This window comes from Oncorhynchus nerka, linkage group LG7 (assembly GCF_034236695.1).
Source record: "Oncorhynchus nerka isolate Pitt River linkage group LG7, Oner_Uvic_2.0, whole genome shotgun sequence".
Taxonomy (NCBI): domain Eukaryota; kingdom Metazoa; phylum Chordata; class Actinopteri; order Salmoniformes; family Salmonidae; genus Oncorhynchus; species Oncorhynchus nerka.
In genome coordinates this window covers 10,393,559-10,410,027 of record NC_088402.1, presented here as the reverse complement: position 1 = coordinate 10,410,027, position 16,469 = coordinate 10,393,559, and the positions used below count along the sequence as shown (strand labels likewise).

Genomic DNA, 16,469 nt, shown 5'->3' with positions numbered 1-16,469 from the left:
GATATAGCTGGTCTGTCATAATATAGTGCACTACTTTTGACTGGGGCTCATAGGTAGTGCACTACGTAGGGAATAGGGTGGTATTTGTGACTGACACGTCTACCATACACTGGACTGAGTTTGTTGTTATTCTCGGTGAGTAGCCTACACAGCCAATCGGTGAACGACAGTCACTTCTATGCAGGGCTGCCCAACTGCACGATTCCCATGGACAGTTAGATAGACAGAGTTACTCATTAAATAGGTTTCCTGTCCCTCTTAACTGCCTGGGATTGACGGGCCAATTTGACCTAAGGTCGTACACAATGGGGCCTTTGAGTGTATGCCTGCGTGCGTGCGTGTGTGCGTGTGTGTGTGTGTGTATATGTCTCTGTGTGTGTATGTTTGTGTGTGTGTGTGCAATGTGTGTGTGTGTGTGTGTGTGTGTGTGTGTGTGTGTGTGTTTGTATGTGAAATGTGTGTGTGTGTATGTATGTGAAATGTGTGTGTGTGTGTGTGTGTGTGCAATGTGTGTGTGTGTGTGCAATGTGTGTGTGTGTGTGTGCAATGTGTGTGTGTGTGTGTGTGTGTGTGTGTGTGTGTCTGTGTGTGTTATACTCTTTAACTGAGTGAAGGGGGGATCATGATGGTTCAGACTTTGATATTCTGGAAAAACCAAAACTCAGTTTCAACATGTTCATTCAACAACGTCCTGCCTTATCAGTGCTCTGAGTCAGAGACCGACTGCTCTGTCTGATGTATAAAGGTGGAAGACAGCACAGTTCTCCACGCGCTGTTACTGTTACCAAATGTTCAAATAAAGGATCCTTCCTTCCTTCAGAAATAAATAAATATAGGACTGAGAACAAAGGAGACAGAGAGGGAGATCAGAGTGAGGAAGGAGTCGGAGGGAGATCAGAGAGAGGAAGGAGAGAGAGGGAGATCAGAGAGAGGAAGGAGAGAGAGGGAGATCATAGAAAGGAAGGAGAGAGAGGGAGATCACAGAAAGGAAGGAGAGAGAGGGAGATCACAGAAAGGAAGGAGAGAGAGGGAGATCACAGAGAGGAAGGAGACAGAGGGAGATCAGAGAGAGGGAGATCAGAGAGAGGAATGAGACAGAGAGATCAGAGAGAGGGAGATCAGAGAGAGGAATGAGACAGAGGGAGATCAGAGAGAGGAAGGAGACAGAGGGAGATCACAGAGAGGAAGGAGACAGAGGGAGATCACAGAGAGGAAGGAGACAGAGGGAGATCACAGAGAGGAAGGAGACAGAGGGAGATCAGAGAGAGGAAGGAGACAGAGGGAGATCAGAGAGAGGAATGAGACAGATGGAGATCAGAGAGAGGAAGGAGACAGAGGGAGATCACAGAGAGGAAGGAGATCACAGAAAGGAGAGACAGGGAGAAAGGAAGGAGACAGAGGGAGAACACAGAGAGGAAGGAGACAGAGGAGATCACAGAGAGGAAGGAGACAGAGGGAGATCACAGAGAGGAAGGAGACAGAGGGAGATCACAGAGAGGAAGGAGACAGAGGGAGAACAGAGAGAGGAAGGAGACAGAGGGAGATCAGAGAGAAGGATATCACAGAGAGGAAGGAGACAGATGGAGATCAGAGAACGGAGGAGACAGAGGGAGATCAGAGAGAGGAAGGAGAGAGAGGGAGATCACAGAGAGGAAGGAGACAGAGGGAGATCAGAGAACGGAGGAGAGAGAGGGAGATCAGAGAGAGGAAGGAGACAGAGGGAGATCAGAGAGAGGAAGGAGACAGAGGGAGATCACAGAGAGGAAGGAGACAGAGGGAGATCACAGAAAGGAAGGAGACAGAGGGAGATCACAGAAAGGAAGGAGACAGAGGGAGATCACAGAAAGGAAGGAGACAGAGGGAGATCACAGAAAGGAAGGAGACAGAGGGAGATCACAGAGAGGAAGGAAACAGAGGGAGATCAGAGAGAGGAAGGAGACAGAGGGAGATCAGAGAGAGGAATGAGACAGATGGAGATCAGAGAGAGGAAGGAGACAGAGGGAGATCACAGAGAGGAAGGAGACAGAGGGAGATCACAGAAAGGAAGGAGACAGAGGGAGAACAGAGAGAGGAAGGAGACAGAGGGAGAACACAGAGAGGAAGGAGACAGAGGGAGATCACAGAGAGGAAGGAGACAGAGGGAGATCACAGAGAGGAAGGAGACAGAGGGAGATCACAGAGAGGAAGGAGACAGAGGGAGAACAGAGAGAGGAAGGAGACAGAGGGAGATCAGAGAGAAGGATATCACAGAGAGGAAGGAGACAGATGGAGATCAGAGAACGGAGGAGACAGAGGGAGATCAGAGAGAGGAAGGAGAGAGAGGGAGATCACAGAGAGGAAGGAGACAGAGGGAGATCAGAGAACGGAGGAGAGAGAGGGAGATCAGAGAGAGGAAGGAGACAGAGGGAGATCAGAGAGAGGAAGGAGACAGAGGGAGATCACAGAGAGGAAGGAGACAGAGGGAGATCACAGAAAGGAAGGAGACAGAGGGAGATCACAGAAAGGAAGGAGACAGAGGGAGATCACAGAAAGGAAGGAGACAGAGGGAGATCACAGAAAGGAAGGAGACAGAGGGAGATCACAGAAAGGAAGGAGACAGAGGGAGATCACAGAAAGGAAGGAGACAGAGGGAGATCAGAGAGAGGAAGGAGTCGGAGGGAGATCACAGAGAGGAAGGAGACAGATAGAGATCAGAGAGAGGAAGGAGACAGAGGGAGATCAGAGAACGGAGGAGACAAAGAGAGATCAGATAGAGGAAGGAGACAGAGGGAGATCACAGAGAGGAAGGAGACAGAGAGACATCAGAGAACGGAGGAGACAGAGAGAGATCAGAGAGAGGAAGGAGACAGAGGGAGATCACAGAAAGGAAGGAGACAGAGGGATATCAGAGAGAGGAAGGAGACAGAGGGAGAACACAGAGAGGAAGGAGACAGAGGGAGATCAGAGAGAAGGATATCACAGAGAGGAAGGAGACAGATGGAGATCAGAGAACGGAGGAGACAGAGGGAGATCAGAGAGAGGAAGGAGACAGAGGGAGATCAGAGAGAAGGATATCACAGAGAGGAAGGAGACAGATGGAGATCAGAGAAGGGAGGAGACAGAGGGAGATCAGAGAGAGGAAGGAGAGAGAGGGAGATCAGAGAACGGAGGAGACAGAGGGAGATCACAGAGAGGAAGGAGACAGAGGGAGATCACAGAGAGGAAGGAGACAGAGGGAGATCAGAGAGAGGAAGGAGACAGAGGGAGATCAGAGAGAGGAAGGAGAACGGAGGAGAGAGAGGGAGATCAGAACTGAAAAGTAATACAAGAGGAGAGAGTAGAGACAGAGATAGAGAGAGAGTGAGAGAGGGAGGGAGTGAGAGAGAGAGAGAAAGTGAGGGAGAATTAGAGATGAGAGAGGGGGGGAGCGAGAGAGAGAGTGAGAAAGAGATGTGGAGTGAAAGAGAATGCTTTTGTCTTTCCTTCCAAGGAGTGGGAGATCATTTTTTCGGGGAGGACAAGGTTATTTACTGTTTGAAAGAAAGAGAGATGGAAAGTAATATTTAGAGAGCGAGAGAGAGGAGAGAGAGAGAGAGAGAAAGAGAGAGGGAGCGAGATAGAGAATGAGAGAGAGGAGAGAGAGAAGAGAGAGATAGAGAATGAGAGAGAGGAGAGAGAGAGAGAACCTGACAAACAATGATGTATTCTTTTGCTCTCAGTAAAGTGGGTATGTTAGGTTGAGATTTATTTTCGTAAATCCTCTGTGGAATCAATCGTCGTTAGTTATCGGTCAATGCATTTTATATTATCGAAGCTCCCCGAGTGGCGAGAGAGGTCTGACAATGTCGCGCCCCGATATTTCCCATAATGCCGTTCTACTGGAGATGACGAGGTAAGTCAGATGGTTGCTGTGTCATGGCGAGACAGCCACACACACACTCTAGCTGAAACACACAGTGAGACAGAGAGAGAGAGAGTTGAGAATCAGTCTGCTGCTGCAGGAAACCAGAGCACGCACACACACACACACACACACACACACACACACACACACACACACACACACACACACACACACACACACACACACACACACACACACACACACACACACACAGAGGCAAAGCTGCACTCTGTTTTCGGTGGCATCGAGATTGAGAAGGATGAGGAAGATGAGGAAGAGACGCTTCGTGGCGTAACCCGCTTCTTCTCAAAAATGTGACTGCACTTCTTCCCTAGATCGTTTCAGAAGGAGAGGAGGAAACGGGGTCGTCAGTTTTTCAAAGACGGGGAATATTCTGTGGACAAATTTGAGAAATTAAAGAAAATGCCTAAACTTGGATTTATCCTAAAGAGCACGCGGAACAGCGGAGGAGAGGAAGAAGGAGAAGAGGAAGGAGGAGGAGAGAATTTGGCATTAAGAGTTTGGAGTTGCGCTCCATCGCTGGCTGCAGAGGAGGAATGGAATGAAAGAGGGAGAGAGAGATAGAAAGAGAGAGAGAGGGAGAAAGAGAGAGACAGGGAGAGAGAGGGGAGAGAGAGGGAGGTACCGGGAGGTAGAGAGAGAGAGAGAGAGAGAGGAGAGAGAGAGAGAGAGAGGGAGGTACAGGGAGGTAGAGAGAGAGGGAGAGAGCGTGAGAGATAGAGAGAGAGAGAGGGGGAGAGAGAGAGCGAGAGAGAGGGAGGGAGATAGAGGGAGGGTGAGAGAGGGAGGTAGAGAGAGAGAGAGAGAGAGGGGGAGAGAGAGCGAGGGAGAGAGAGAGGGAGAGAGAGGGAGGGTGAGAGAGGGAGGTAGAGAGAGAGAGGGTTGAGAGAGAGTGAGAGAGAGAGGGGGTAGAGAGAGAGTGAGAGAGAGAGGGGGAGGTAGAGAGAGTGAGAGAGAGAGCGAGGGTGAGAGAGGGAGGTAGAGAGGGAGAGAGAGAGAGAGAGCGGGGGGTAGAGAGAGAGAGAGTGAGAGAGAAAGAGAGGGGGTAGAGAGAGAGAGGGGGTTGAGAGAGAGTGAGAGAGAGAGAGTGGGGGGGTAGAGAGAGAGAGGGGGTTGAGAGAGAGTGAGAGAGAGAGAGTGGGGGGGTAGAGAGAGAGAGTGAGAGAGAGATAGTGCACTCTACATCTGACGAAAACCTCCAAAACGTCTCTCTGCTTCAGCTTCTGGGTTGTCTGTAAAACTGCATCTTTCTTTCTCTTCTTCAATCAAATTCTCACACTCTCTTTGGCTCCACTCAGATACACTCAGAAATACATCTGGTATTTAGGGCGTCTGGTAATCAGACTCAACCGCTCCCTCCAGGCTTTTTGAGAACACTGTATGTAGCCATAATATAACATATAAAATGTCTTTATTCTTTTGTTTACTGTTCATTTTTTATTGTTTATTGTCTATTTCAGTTGTTTTGACAATGTAAACGTATGTTTCCCATGTCAATACAGCCCTGAATGGAATTGAATTGAATGGAATTGAGAGAGAGACAGAAAGAGAGAGATCTACAGACCTCACTAACACATATGGCGTCACACTCTAACAAGTTAGACAAACTGTCTGCAGACTACGAACACATTAACCTCACTTCTCTACCTGTAGTCTCTCTCTCTCTCTCTCTCTCTCTCTCTCTCTCTCTCTCTCTGCTTAGCTAGCTGGTTTTTATCTTGTTATCATGGTCTGTTTCTCCCAGTGTATTAGCCAGTCTATGGCTGGCTGCTCATCTGTCTGTACTGGCTATGGAGAGAGGCATGACAGGAGATGAGGAGAGGAGGGGGGGATGAGAAGAGGAGGAGAGGATGAGTATGGGAGAAGAAGAGAGGGAGGAGAAGAGGAGGATGAGGAGAGGAGTAAGGGAGGAGGAGAATGGGAGGAGAGGGGGGGATAGGAGAAGAGGAGGGAGAGGAGGTGGTGCAGAATAGGTGGGGAGGAGGGGAGGAGGAGAGGAGGACGGAAGGAGAGGAGGATGGGAGGAGAGGTGAAGGGTGAGGAGAGGAGGAGGGGAGGACAGAAGGAGAGAGAGGATGGGAGGAGAGGAGGAAGGTGAGGAGAAGAGAAGAGAAGGAGGAGGGTGAGGAGAGGAGAGAGAGAAAAAGAGAGGCTAGCGGGTGCAGCTGCATATGAATTAGCTGGGCTTATTCCATGTGTCTTATTCCATGTGTCTTTATCCATGTGTCTTATTCCATGTGTCTTATGCCATGTGTCTTATTCCATGTGTCTTATTCCATGTGTCTTTATCCATGTGTCTTTATCCATGTGTCTTATTCCATGTGTCTTATTCCATGTGTCTTATTCCATGTGTCTTTATCCATGTGTCTTATTCCATGTGTCTTATTCCACGTGTCTTATTCCACATGTCTTTATCCACGTGTCTTTATCCATGTGTCTTATTCCATGTGTCTTTTTCCATGTGTCTTTATCCATGTGTCTTTATCCATGTGTCTTATTCCATGTCTCTTATTCCATGTCTCTTATTCCATGTGTCTTTTTCCATGTGTCTTTATCCATGTGTCTTATTCCATGTGTCTTATTCCATGTGTCTTATTCCATGTGTCTTTATCCATGTGTCTTATTCCATGTATCTTATTCCATGTGTCTTTTTCCATGTGTCTTTATCCATGTGTCTTATTCCGTGTGTCTTATTCCGTGTGTCTTATTCCGTGTGTCTTATTCCGTGTGTCTTATTCCGTGTGTCTTTTTCCGTGTGTCTTTTTCCGTGTGTCTTTATCCATGTGTCTTATTCCATGTGTCTTATTCCATGTGTCTTATTCAATGTGTCTTATTCCATGTGTCTTTATCCATGTGTCTTTATCCATGTGTCTTATTCCATGTGTCTTATTCCATGTGTCTTATTCCATGTGTCTTTATCCATGTGTCTTTATCCATGTGTCTTATTCCATGTGTCTTATTCCATGTGTCTTTTTCCATGTGTCTTTATCCATGTGTCTTTATCCATGTGTCTTATTCCATGTGTCTTATTCCATGTGTCTTTTTCCATGTGTCTTTATCCATGTGTCTTATTCCATGTGTCTTATTCCATGTGTCTTATTCCATGTGTCTTATTCCATGTGTCTTTTTCCATGTGTCTTATTCCATGTGTCTTATTCCATGTGTCTTATTCCATGTGTCTTTTTCCATGTGTCTTTATCCATGTGTCTTTATCCATGTGTCTTATTCCATGTGTCTTATTCCATGTGTCTTATTCCATGTGTCTTTATCAATGTGTCTTATTCCATGTGTCTTTATCCATGTGTCTTATTCCATGTGTCTTATTCCATGTGTCTTATTCCATGTGTCTTTATCCATGTGTCTTATTCCATGTGTCTTATTCCATGTGTCTTTATCCATGTGTCTTATTCCATGTGTCTTATTCCATGTGTCTTTGCACATATAACGGGCATCACACTGCTTGCTTAGCGAGTGCCGCCTCCACCTGATTGGGCTCTCACAGGACCTCTGCCTTGTGACCACCCTCATAAAGTGTCTTTACAAGTCAGCGTCAGCGCTAAAAGCTAGCTATTCACTAACATAACTGGGGACACTTCAGACTGAGTTACACACAACCCCATGTACCTAACACATATCAAGGTGTGTGTGTTTGCAAGTGTCTTTTTGCTCGTATCATCCAGTGAGAGGGATGAATATAGAGATATGGTGATAGAACATAGAGATATGGTGATAGAACATAGAGATAGGGTGATAGAACACATATAGGGTGATAGAACATAGAGATATGGTGATAGAACATAGAGATAGGGTGATAGAACATAGAGATATGGTGATAGAACATAGAGATAGGGTGATAGAACATAGAGATAGGGTGATAGAACATAGAGATATGGTGATAGAACATAGAGATAGGGTGATAGAACATAGAGATAGGGTGATAGAACATAGAGATAGGGTGATAGAACATAGAGATAGGGTGATAGAACATAGAGATAGGGTGATAGAACATAGAGATAGGGTGATAGGACTTAGAGATAGGGTGATAGGACATAGAGATATGGTGATAGAACATAGAGATATGGTGATAGAACATAGAGATAGGGTGATAGAACACATATAGGGTGATAGAACATAGAGATATGGTGATAGAAAAAAAATATCTAGTTTACAAAAAATATCTAGTTAACAGAAGAAAGGAAGACAAAATAAGGACAGAAGAAAAAGGAAAAGAAAAGGACAACAAAGTGAAACCTCTAAAGAGACCATAATACAAGAAACAGCACTATAGAGAGATAGAACAACAACAACGCAGCCACTGCCAGCTAGCCTACTTCAGCAGTACTGTATCATTTGAATTATTTTAGTCAATAAGATTCCTGCTACGTAAGCTTAACTTTCTGAACATTCGAGACGTGTAGTCCACTTGTCATTCCAATCTCCTTTGCATTAGCGTAGCCTCTTCTGTAGCCTGTCAACTATGTGTCTGTCTATCCCTGTTCTCTCCTCTCTGCACAGACCATACAAACGCTCCACACCGCGTGGCCGCGGCCACTCTAATCTGGTGGTCCCAGCGCGCACGACCCACGTGGAGTTCCAGGTCTCCGGTAGCCTCTGGAACTGCCGATCTGCGGCCAACAAGGCAGAGTTCATCTCAGCCTATGCCTCCCTCCAGTCCCTCGACTTCTTGGCACTGACGGAAACATGGATCACCACAGATAACACTGCTACTCCTACTGCTCTCTCTTCGTCCGCCCACGTGTTCTCGCACACCCCGAGAGCTTCTGGTCAGCGGGGTGGTGGCACCGGGATCCTCATCTCTCCCAAGTGGTCATTCTCTCTTTCCCCTTACCCATCTGTCTATCGCCTCCTTTGAATTCCATGCTGTCACAGTTACCAGCCCTTTCAAGCTTAACATCCTTATCATTTATCGCCCTCCAGGTTCCTCGGAGAGTTCATCAATGAGCTTGATGCCTTGATAAGCTCCTTTCCTGAGGACGGCTCACCTCTCACAGTTCTGGGCGACTTTAACCTCCCACGTCTACCTTTGACTCATTCCTCTCTGCCTCCTTCTTTCCACTCCTCTCCTCTTTGACCTCACCCTCTCACCTTCCCCTCTACTCACAAGGCAGGCAATACGCCCGACCTCATCTTTACTAGATGCTGTTCTTCCACTAACCTCACTGCAACTCCCTCCAAGTCTCCGACCACTACCTTGTATCCTTTTCCCTCTTGCTCTCATCCAACACTTCCCACACTGCCCCTACTCGGATGGTATCGCGCCGTCCCAATCTTCGCTCTCTCTCCCCCGCTACTCTCTCCTCTTCAATCCTATCATCTCTTCCCTCTGCTCAAACCTTCTCCAACCTATCTCCTGATTCTGCCTCCTCAACCCTCCTCTCCTCCCTTTCTGCATCCCTTGATTCTCTATGTCCCCTATCCTCCAGGCCGGCTCGGTCCTCCCTCCTGCTCCGTGGCTCGACGAATCATTGCGAGCTCACAGAACAGGGCTCCGGGCAGCCGAGCGGAAATGGAGGAAAACTCGCCTCCCTGCGGACCTGGCATCCTTTCACTCCCTCCTCTCTACATTTTCCTCTTCTGTCTGCTGCTAAAGCCACTTTCTACCACTCTAAATTCCAAGCATCTGCCTCTAACCCTAGGAAGCTCTTTGCCACCTTCTCCTCCCTCCTGAATCCTCCTCCCCCTCCCCCCCCTCCTCCCTCTCTGCAGATGACTTCGTCAACCATTTTGAAAAGAAGGTCGACGACACCGCTGGTTCTGCTCACACTGCCCTACCCTGTGCTCTGACCTCTTTCTCCCCTCTCTCTCCAGATGAAATCTCGCGTCTTGTGACGGCCGGCCGCCCAACAACCTGCCCGCTTGACCCTATTCCCTCCTCTCTTCTCCAGACCATTTCCGGAGACCTTCTCCTTACCTCACCTCGCTCATCAACTCATCCCTGACCGCTGGCTACGTCCCTTCTGTCTTCAAGAGAGCGAGAGTTGCACCCTTCTGAAAAAACCTACACTCGATCCCTCCGATGTCAACAACTACAGACCAGTATCCCTTCTTTCTTTTCTCTCCAAAACTCTCGAACGTGCCGTCCTTGGCCAGCTCTCCCGCTATCTCTCTCAGAATGACCTTCTTGATCCAAATCAGTCAGGTTTCAAGACTAGTCATTCAACTGAGACTGCTCTTCTCTGTATCACGGAGGCCCTCCGCACTGCTAAAGCTAACTCTCTCTCCTCTGCTCTCATCCTTCTAGACCTATCGGCTGCCTTCGATACTGTGAACCATCAGATCCTCCTCTCCACCCTCTCAGAGTTGGGCATCTCCGGCGCGGCCCACGCTTGATTGCGTCCTACCTGACAGGTCGCTCCTACCAGGTGGCGTGGCGAGAATCTGTCTCCTCACCACGCGCTCTCACCACTGGCGTCCCCAGGGCTCTGTTCTAGGCCCTCTCCTATTCTCGCTATACACCAAGTCACTTGGCTCTGTCATAACCTCACATGGTCTCTCCTATCATTGCTATGCAGACGACACACAATTAATCTTCTCCTTTCCCCCTTCTGATGACCAGGTGGCGAATCGCATCTCTGCATGTCTGGCAGACATATCAGTGTGGATGACGGATCACCACCTCAAGCTGAACCTCGGCAAGACGGAGCTGCTCTTCCTCCCGGGGAAGGACTGCCCGTTCCATGATCTCGCCATCACGGTTGACAACTCCATTGTGTCCTCCTCCCAGAGCGCTAAGAACCTTGGCGTGATCCTGGACAACACCCTGTCGTTCTCAACTAACATCAAGGCGGTGGCCCGTTCTTGTAGGTTCATGCTCTACAACATCCGCAGAGTACGACCCTGCCTCACACAGGAAGCAGCGCAGGTCCTAATCCAGGCACTTGTCATCTCCCGTCTGGATTACTGCAACTCGCTGTTGGCTGGGCTCCCTGCCTGTGCCATTAAACCCCTACAACTCATCCAGAACGCCGCAGCCCATCTGGTGTTCAACCTTCCCAAGTTCTCTCACGTCACCCCGCTCCTCCGCTCTCTCCACTGGCTTCCAGTTGAAGCTCGCATCCGCTACAAGACCATGGTGCTTGCCTACGGAGCTGTGAGGGGAACGGCACCTCAGTACCTCCAGGCTCTGATCAGGCCCTACACCCAAACAAGGGCACTGCGTTCATCCACCTCTGGCCTGCTCGCCTCCCTACCACTGAGGAAGTACAGTTCCCGCGCAGCCCAGTCAAAACTGTTCGCTGCTCTGGCCCCCCAATGGTGGAACAAACTCCCTCACGACGCCAGGACAGCGGAGTCAATCACCACCTTCCGGAGACACCTGAAACCCCACCTCTTTCAGGAATACCTAGGATAGGATAAAGTAATCCTTCTCACCCCCCTTAAAAGATTTAGATGCACTATTGTAAAGTGGCTGTTCCACTGGATGTGTTAAGGTGAACGCACCAATTTGTAAGTCGCTCTGGATAAGAGCGTCTGCTAAATGACTTAAATGTAAATGTATAGAACATAGAGATAGGGTGATAGAACATAGAGATATGGTGATAGAACATAGAGATAGGGTGATAGAACATAGAGATAGGGTGATAGAACATAGAGATAGGGTGATAGAACATAGAGATAGGGTGATAGAACATAGAGATAGGGTGATAGAACATAGAGATAGGGTGATAGAACATAGAGATATGGTGATAGAACATAGAGATAGGGTGATAGAACACATATAGGGTGATAGAACATAGAGATATGGTGATAGAACATAGAGATAGGGTGATATAACATAGAGATAGGGTGATAGAACATAGAGATAGGGTGATAGAACATAGAGATAGGGTGATAGAACATATAGATAGGGTGATAGAACATAGAGATAGGGTGATAGGACTTAGAGATAGGGTGATAGGACATAGAGATAGGGTGATAGGGCATAGAGATAGGGTGATAGGACATAGAGATAGGGTGATAGGACATAGAGATAGGGTGATAGGACATAGAGATAGGGTGATAGGACATAGAGATAGGGTGGTAGAATATTAATGTGAACTAAGAGAATCACTCTCCTCTCCCCTGGGATCAATTCTATTTCAATTCCTGTCAACTCTGAGAATGAACCAAATTCCATTTCCAAGTGTTCCTTATTGAAAAACCTTGCTGAGAATTGTAATTGGAGTTTAACTTCCTGAATTGAAATGGACTTCATCCCAACCTTGATACACATTAGTCACAAGCCAACCATGTCTTTAACGTCTCTATCGGTATGCTACAGCTGGCTACATCTTGTATGTTATCGACGCAGCCACTCAGTGGATTGAAACTGCTAACATAACGTGACTGAGCTCATTAATGGTACAGATTACAAAGAGACGTTTATTTGATTTATTGCAGTAAGGGAATTACCTAGTTTCCCAAAGTGTAGTTTCCTAAAGTGTAGTTTCCTAAAGTGTAGTTTCCTAAAGTGTAGTTTCAAGTGTAGTTTCCTAAAGTGTAGTTTCCTAAAGTGTAGTTTCCTAAAGTGTAGTTTCCTAAAGTGTAGTTTCCTAAAGTGTAGTTTCCCAAAGTGTAGTTACGAAGTGTAGTTTCCCAAAGTGTAGTTACGAAGTGTAGTTTCCCAAAGTGTAGTTACGAAGTGTAGTTTCCTAAAGTGTAGTTTCCCAAAGTGTAGTTACGAAGTGTAGTTTCCCAGAGTGTAGTTACGAAGTGTAGTTTCCCAAAGTGTAGTTATGAAGTGTAGTTTCCTAAAGTGTAGTTTCCTTAGTGTAGTTTCCTAAAGTGTAGTTTCCCAAAGTGCAGTTTCCCAAAGTGCAGTTTCCCAAAGTGTAGTTTCCCAAAGTGTAGTTTCCCCAAGTGTAGTTACCAAGTGTAGTTACCAAGTGTAGTTTCCTAAAATGTAGTTTCCCAAAGTGTAGTTTCCCAAAGTGTAGTTTCCCAAAGTGTAGTTTCCCAAAGTGTAGTTTCCTAAAGTGTAGTTTCCTAAAGTGTAGTTTCCTAAAGTGTAGTTTCCCAAAGTGTAGTTACGAAGTGTAGTTTCCTAAAGTGTAGTTTCCTTAGTGTAGTTTCCTAAAGTGTAGTTTCCTAAAGTGTAGTTTCCTCAGTGTAGTTTCCTAAAGTGTAGTTTCCTAAAGTGTAGTTTCCCAAAGTGTAGTTTCCCAAAGTGTAGTTTCCCAAAGTGCAGTTTCCCAAAGTGCAGTTTCCCAAAGTGTAGTTTCCTAAAGTGTAGTTTCCTAAAGTGTAGTTTCCTAAAGTGTAGTTTCAAGTGTAGTTTCCTAAAGTGTAGTTTCCTAAAGTGTAGTTTCCTAAAGTGTAGTTTCCCAAAGTGTAGTTACGAAGTGTAGTTTCCCAAAGTGTAGTTACGAAGTGTAGTTTCCCAAAGTGTAGTTACGAAGTGTAGTTTCCTAAAGTGTAGTTTCCCAAAGTGTAGTTACGAAGTGTAGTTTCCCAGAGTGTAGTTACGAAGTGTAGTTTCCCAAAGTGTAGTTACGAAGTGTAGTTTCCTAAAGTGTAGTTTCCTTTGTGTAGTTTCCTAAAGTGTAGCTTCCCAAAGTGCAGTTTCCCAAAGTGCAGTTTCCCAAAGTGTAGTTTCCCAAAGTGTAGTTTCCCAAAGTGTAGTTACCAAGTGTAGTTACCAAGTGTAGTTACCAAGTGTAGTTACCAAGTGTAGTTTCCTAAAATGTAGTTTCCCAAAGTGTAGTTTCCCAAAGTGTAGTTTCCCAAAGTGTAGTTTCACGTGTAGTTTCCTAAAGTGTAGTTTCCTAAAGTGTAGTTTCCTAAAGTGTAGTTTCCCAAAGTGTAGTTACGAAGTGTAGTTTCCTAAAGTGTAGTTTCCTTAGTGTAGTTTCCTAAAGTGTAGTTTCCTAAAGTGTAGTTTCCTAAAGTGTAGTTTCCTCAGTGTAGTTTCCTAAAGTGTAGTTTCCTTAGTGTAGTTTCCTAAAGTGTAGTTTCCCAAAGTGTAGTTTCCCAAAGTGTAGTTTCCCAAAGTGCAGTTTCCCAAAGTGCAGTTTCCCAAAGTGTAGTTTCCCAAAGTGTAGTTTCCCAAGTGTAGTTACCAAGTGTAGTTTCCCAAGTGTAGTTTCCCAAAGTGTAGTTTCCCAAAGTGTAGTTTCCCAAAGTGTAGTTTCACGTGTAGTTTCCTAAAGTGTAGTTTCCTAAAGTGTAGTTTCCTTAGTGTAGTTTCCTAAAGTGTAGTTTCCCAAAGTGTAGTTTCCCAAAGTGTAGTTACGAAGTGTAGTTTCCTAAAGTGTAGTTTCCTTAGTGTAGTTTCCTAAAGTGTAGTTTCCTAAAGTGTAGTTTCCTCAGTGTAGTTTCCTAAAGTGTAGTTTCCTAAAGTGTAGTTTCCTTAGTGTAGTTTCCTAAAGTGTAGTTTCCTAAAGTGTAGTTTCCCAAAGTGTAGTTTCCCAAAGTGTAGTTTCCCAAATTGTAGTTTCCTAAAGTGTAGTTTCCTTAGTGTAGTTACCAAGTGTAGTTTCCTAAAGTGCAGTTTCCTTAGTGTAGTTACCAAGTGTAGTTTCCTAAAGTGCAGTTTCCTTAGTGTAGTTACCAAGTGTAGTTACCAAGTGTAGTTTCCTTAGTATAGTTACCAAGTGTAGTTCCCTAAAGTGTAGTTTCCATAGTGTAGTTACCAAGTGTAGTTTCCTTAGTGCAGTTTCCTTAGTGTAGTTACCAAGTGTAGTTACCAAGTGTAGTTTCCTTAGTATAGTTACCAAGTGTAGTTCCCTAAAGTGTAGTTACCAAGTGTAGTTACCAAGTGTAGTTCCCTAAAGTGTAGTTTCCTTAGTGTAGTTACCAAGTGTAGTTTCCTTAGTGTAGTTACCAAGTGTAGTTTCCTAAAGTGTAGTTTCCTTAGTGTAGTTACCAAGTGTAGTTTCCTATATTGTAGTTTCCTTAGTGTAGTTTCCTATAGTGTAGTTTCCTTAGTGTAGTTACCAGGTGTAGTTACCTAAAGTGTAGTTTCCATAGTGTAGTTACCAAGTGTAGTTTCCTAAAGTGTAGTTACCCAAAGTGTAGTTTCCCAAAGTGTAGTTTCCCAAAGTGTAGTTTCACGTGTAGTTTCCTAAAGTGTAGTTTCCTAAAGTGTAGTTTCCTTAGTGTAGTTTCCTAAAGTGTAGTTTCCCAAAGTGTAGTTTCCCAAAGTGTAGTTACGAAGTGTAGTTTCCTAAAGTGTAGTTTCCTTAGTGTAGTTTCCTAAAGTGTAGTTTCCTAAAGTGTAGTTTCCTCAGTGTAGTTTCCTAAAGTGTAGTTTCCTAAAGTGTAGTTTCCTTAGTGTAGTTTCCTAAAGTGTAGTTTCCTAAAGTGTAGTTTCCTAAAGTGTAGTTTCCCAAAGTGTAGTTTCCCAAATTGTAGTTTCCTAAAGTGTAGTTTCCTTAGTGTAGTTACCAAGTGTAGTTTCCTAAAGTGCAGTTTCCTTAGTGTAGTTACCAAGTGTAGTTTCCTAAAGTGCAGTTTCCTTAGTGTAGTTACCAAGTGTAGTTACCAAGTGTAGTTTCCTTAGTATAGTTACCAAGTGTAGTTCCCTAAAGTGTAGTTTCCATAGTGTAGTTACCAAGTGTAGTTACCAAGTGTAGTTACCAAGTGTAGTTTCCTTAGTGCAGTTTCCTTAGTGTAGTTACCAAGTGTAGTTACCAAGTGTAGTTTCCTTAGTATAGTTACCAAGTGTAGTTCCCTAAAGTGTAGTTACCAAGTGTAGTTACCAAGTGTAGTTCCCTAAAGTGTAGTTTCCTTAGTGTAGTTACCAAGTGTAGTTTCCTAAAGTGTAGTTTCCTTAGTGTAGTTACCAAGTGTAGTTTCCTATATTGTAGTTTCCTTAGTGTAGTTTCCTATAGTGTAGTTTCCTTAGTGTAGTTACCAGGTGTAGTTACCTAAAGTGTAGTTTCCATAGTGTAGTTACCAAGTGTAGTTTCCTAAAGTGTAGTTACCAGGTGTAGTTACCAAGTGTAGTTTCCTATATTGTAGTTTCCTTAGTGTAGTTTCCTATAGTGTAGTTTCCATAGTGTAGTTACCAAGTGTATTTTCCTTAGTGTAGTTACCAAGTGTAGTTTCTTTAGTGTAGTTTCCTATAGTGTAGTTTCCTTAGTGTAGTTACCAAGTGTAGTTTCCTAAAGTGTAGTTTCCTTAGTGTAGTTACCAAGTGTAGTTACCAAGTGTAGTTTCCTTAGTGTAGTTTCCCAAAGTGTAGTTACCAAGTGTAGTTTCCTAAAGTGTAGTTTCCTTAGTGTAGTTACCAAGTGTAGTTTCCTAAAGTGTAGTTTCCTTAGTGTAGTTACCAAGTGTAGTTTCCTTAGTGTAGTTACCAAGTGTAGTTACCAAGTGTAGTTTCCTTAGTGTAGTTACCAAGTGTAGTTAGTTTCCAAGTGTAGTTTCCTATAGTGTAGTTTCCTTAGTGTAGTTACCAAGTGTAGTTTCCTTAGTGTAGTTACCTAAGTGTAGTTACCAAGTGTAGTTTCCTTAGTGCAGTTTCCTATAGTGTAGTTTCCTTAGTGTAGTTACCAAGTGTAGTTACCAAGTGTAGTTACCAAGTGTAGTTACCAAGTGTAGTTACCAAGTGTAGTTTCCTTAG

The 16,469-nt window shown here is 45.0% G+C and overlaps 1 protein-coding gene across 1 annotated transcript in view; it reads right to left on the bottom strand.

Annotated features, from left to right (window-relative positions):
* The window catches only part of LOC115124999 (regulator of G-protein signaling 8-like), a 6,277-nt gene extending 2,432 nt beyond the window's left edge, over positions 1–3,845 (bottom strand). The window contains exon 1 of the mRNA XM_065020077.1: positions 3,821–3,845. Coding sequence (XP_064876149.1) covers positions 3,821–3,845 — 25 coding nt within the window. The remainder of the gene's footprint in view (positions 1–3,820) is intronic.
* Between the last annotated feature and the right edge of the window lie 12,624 nt (positions 3,846–16,469).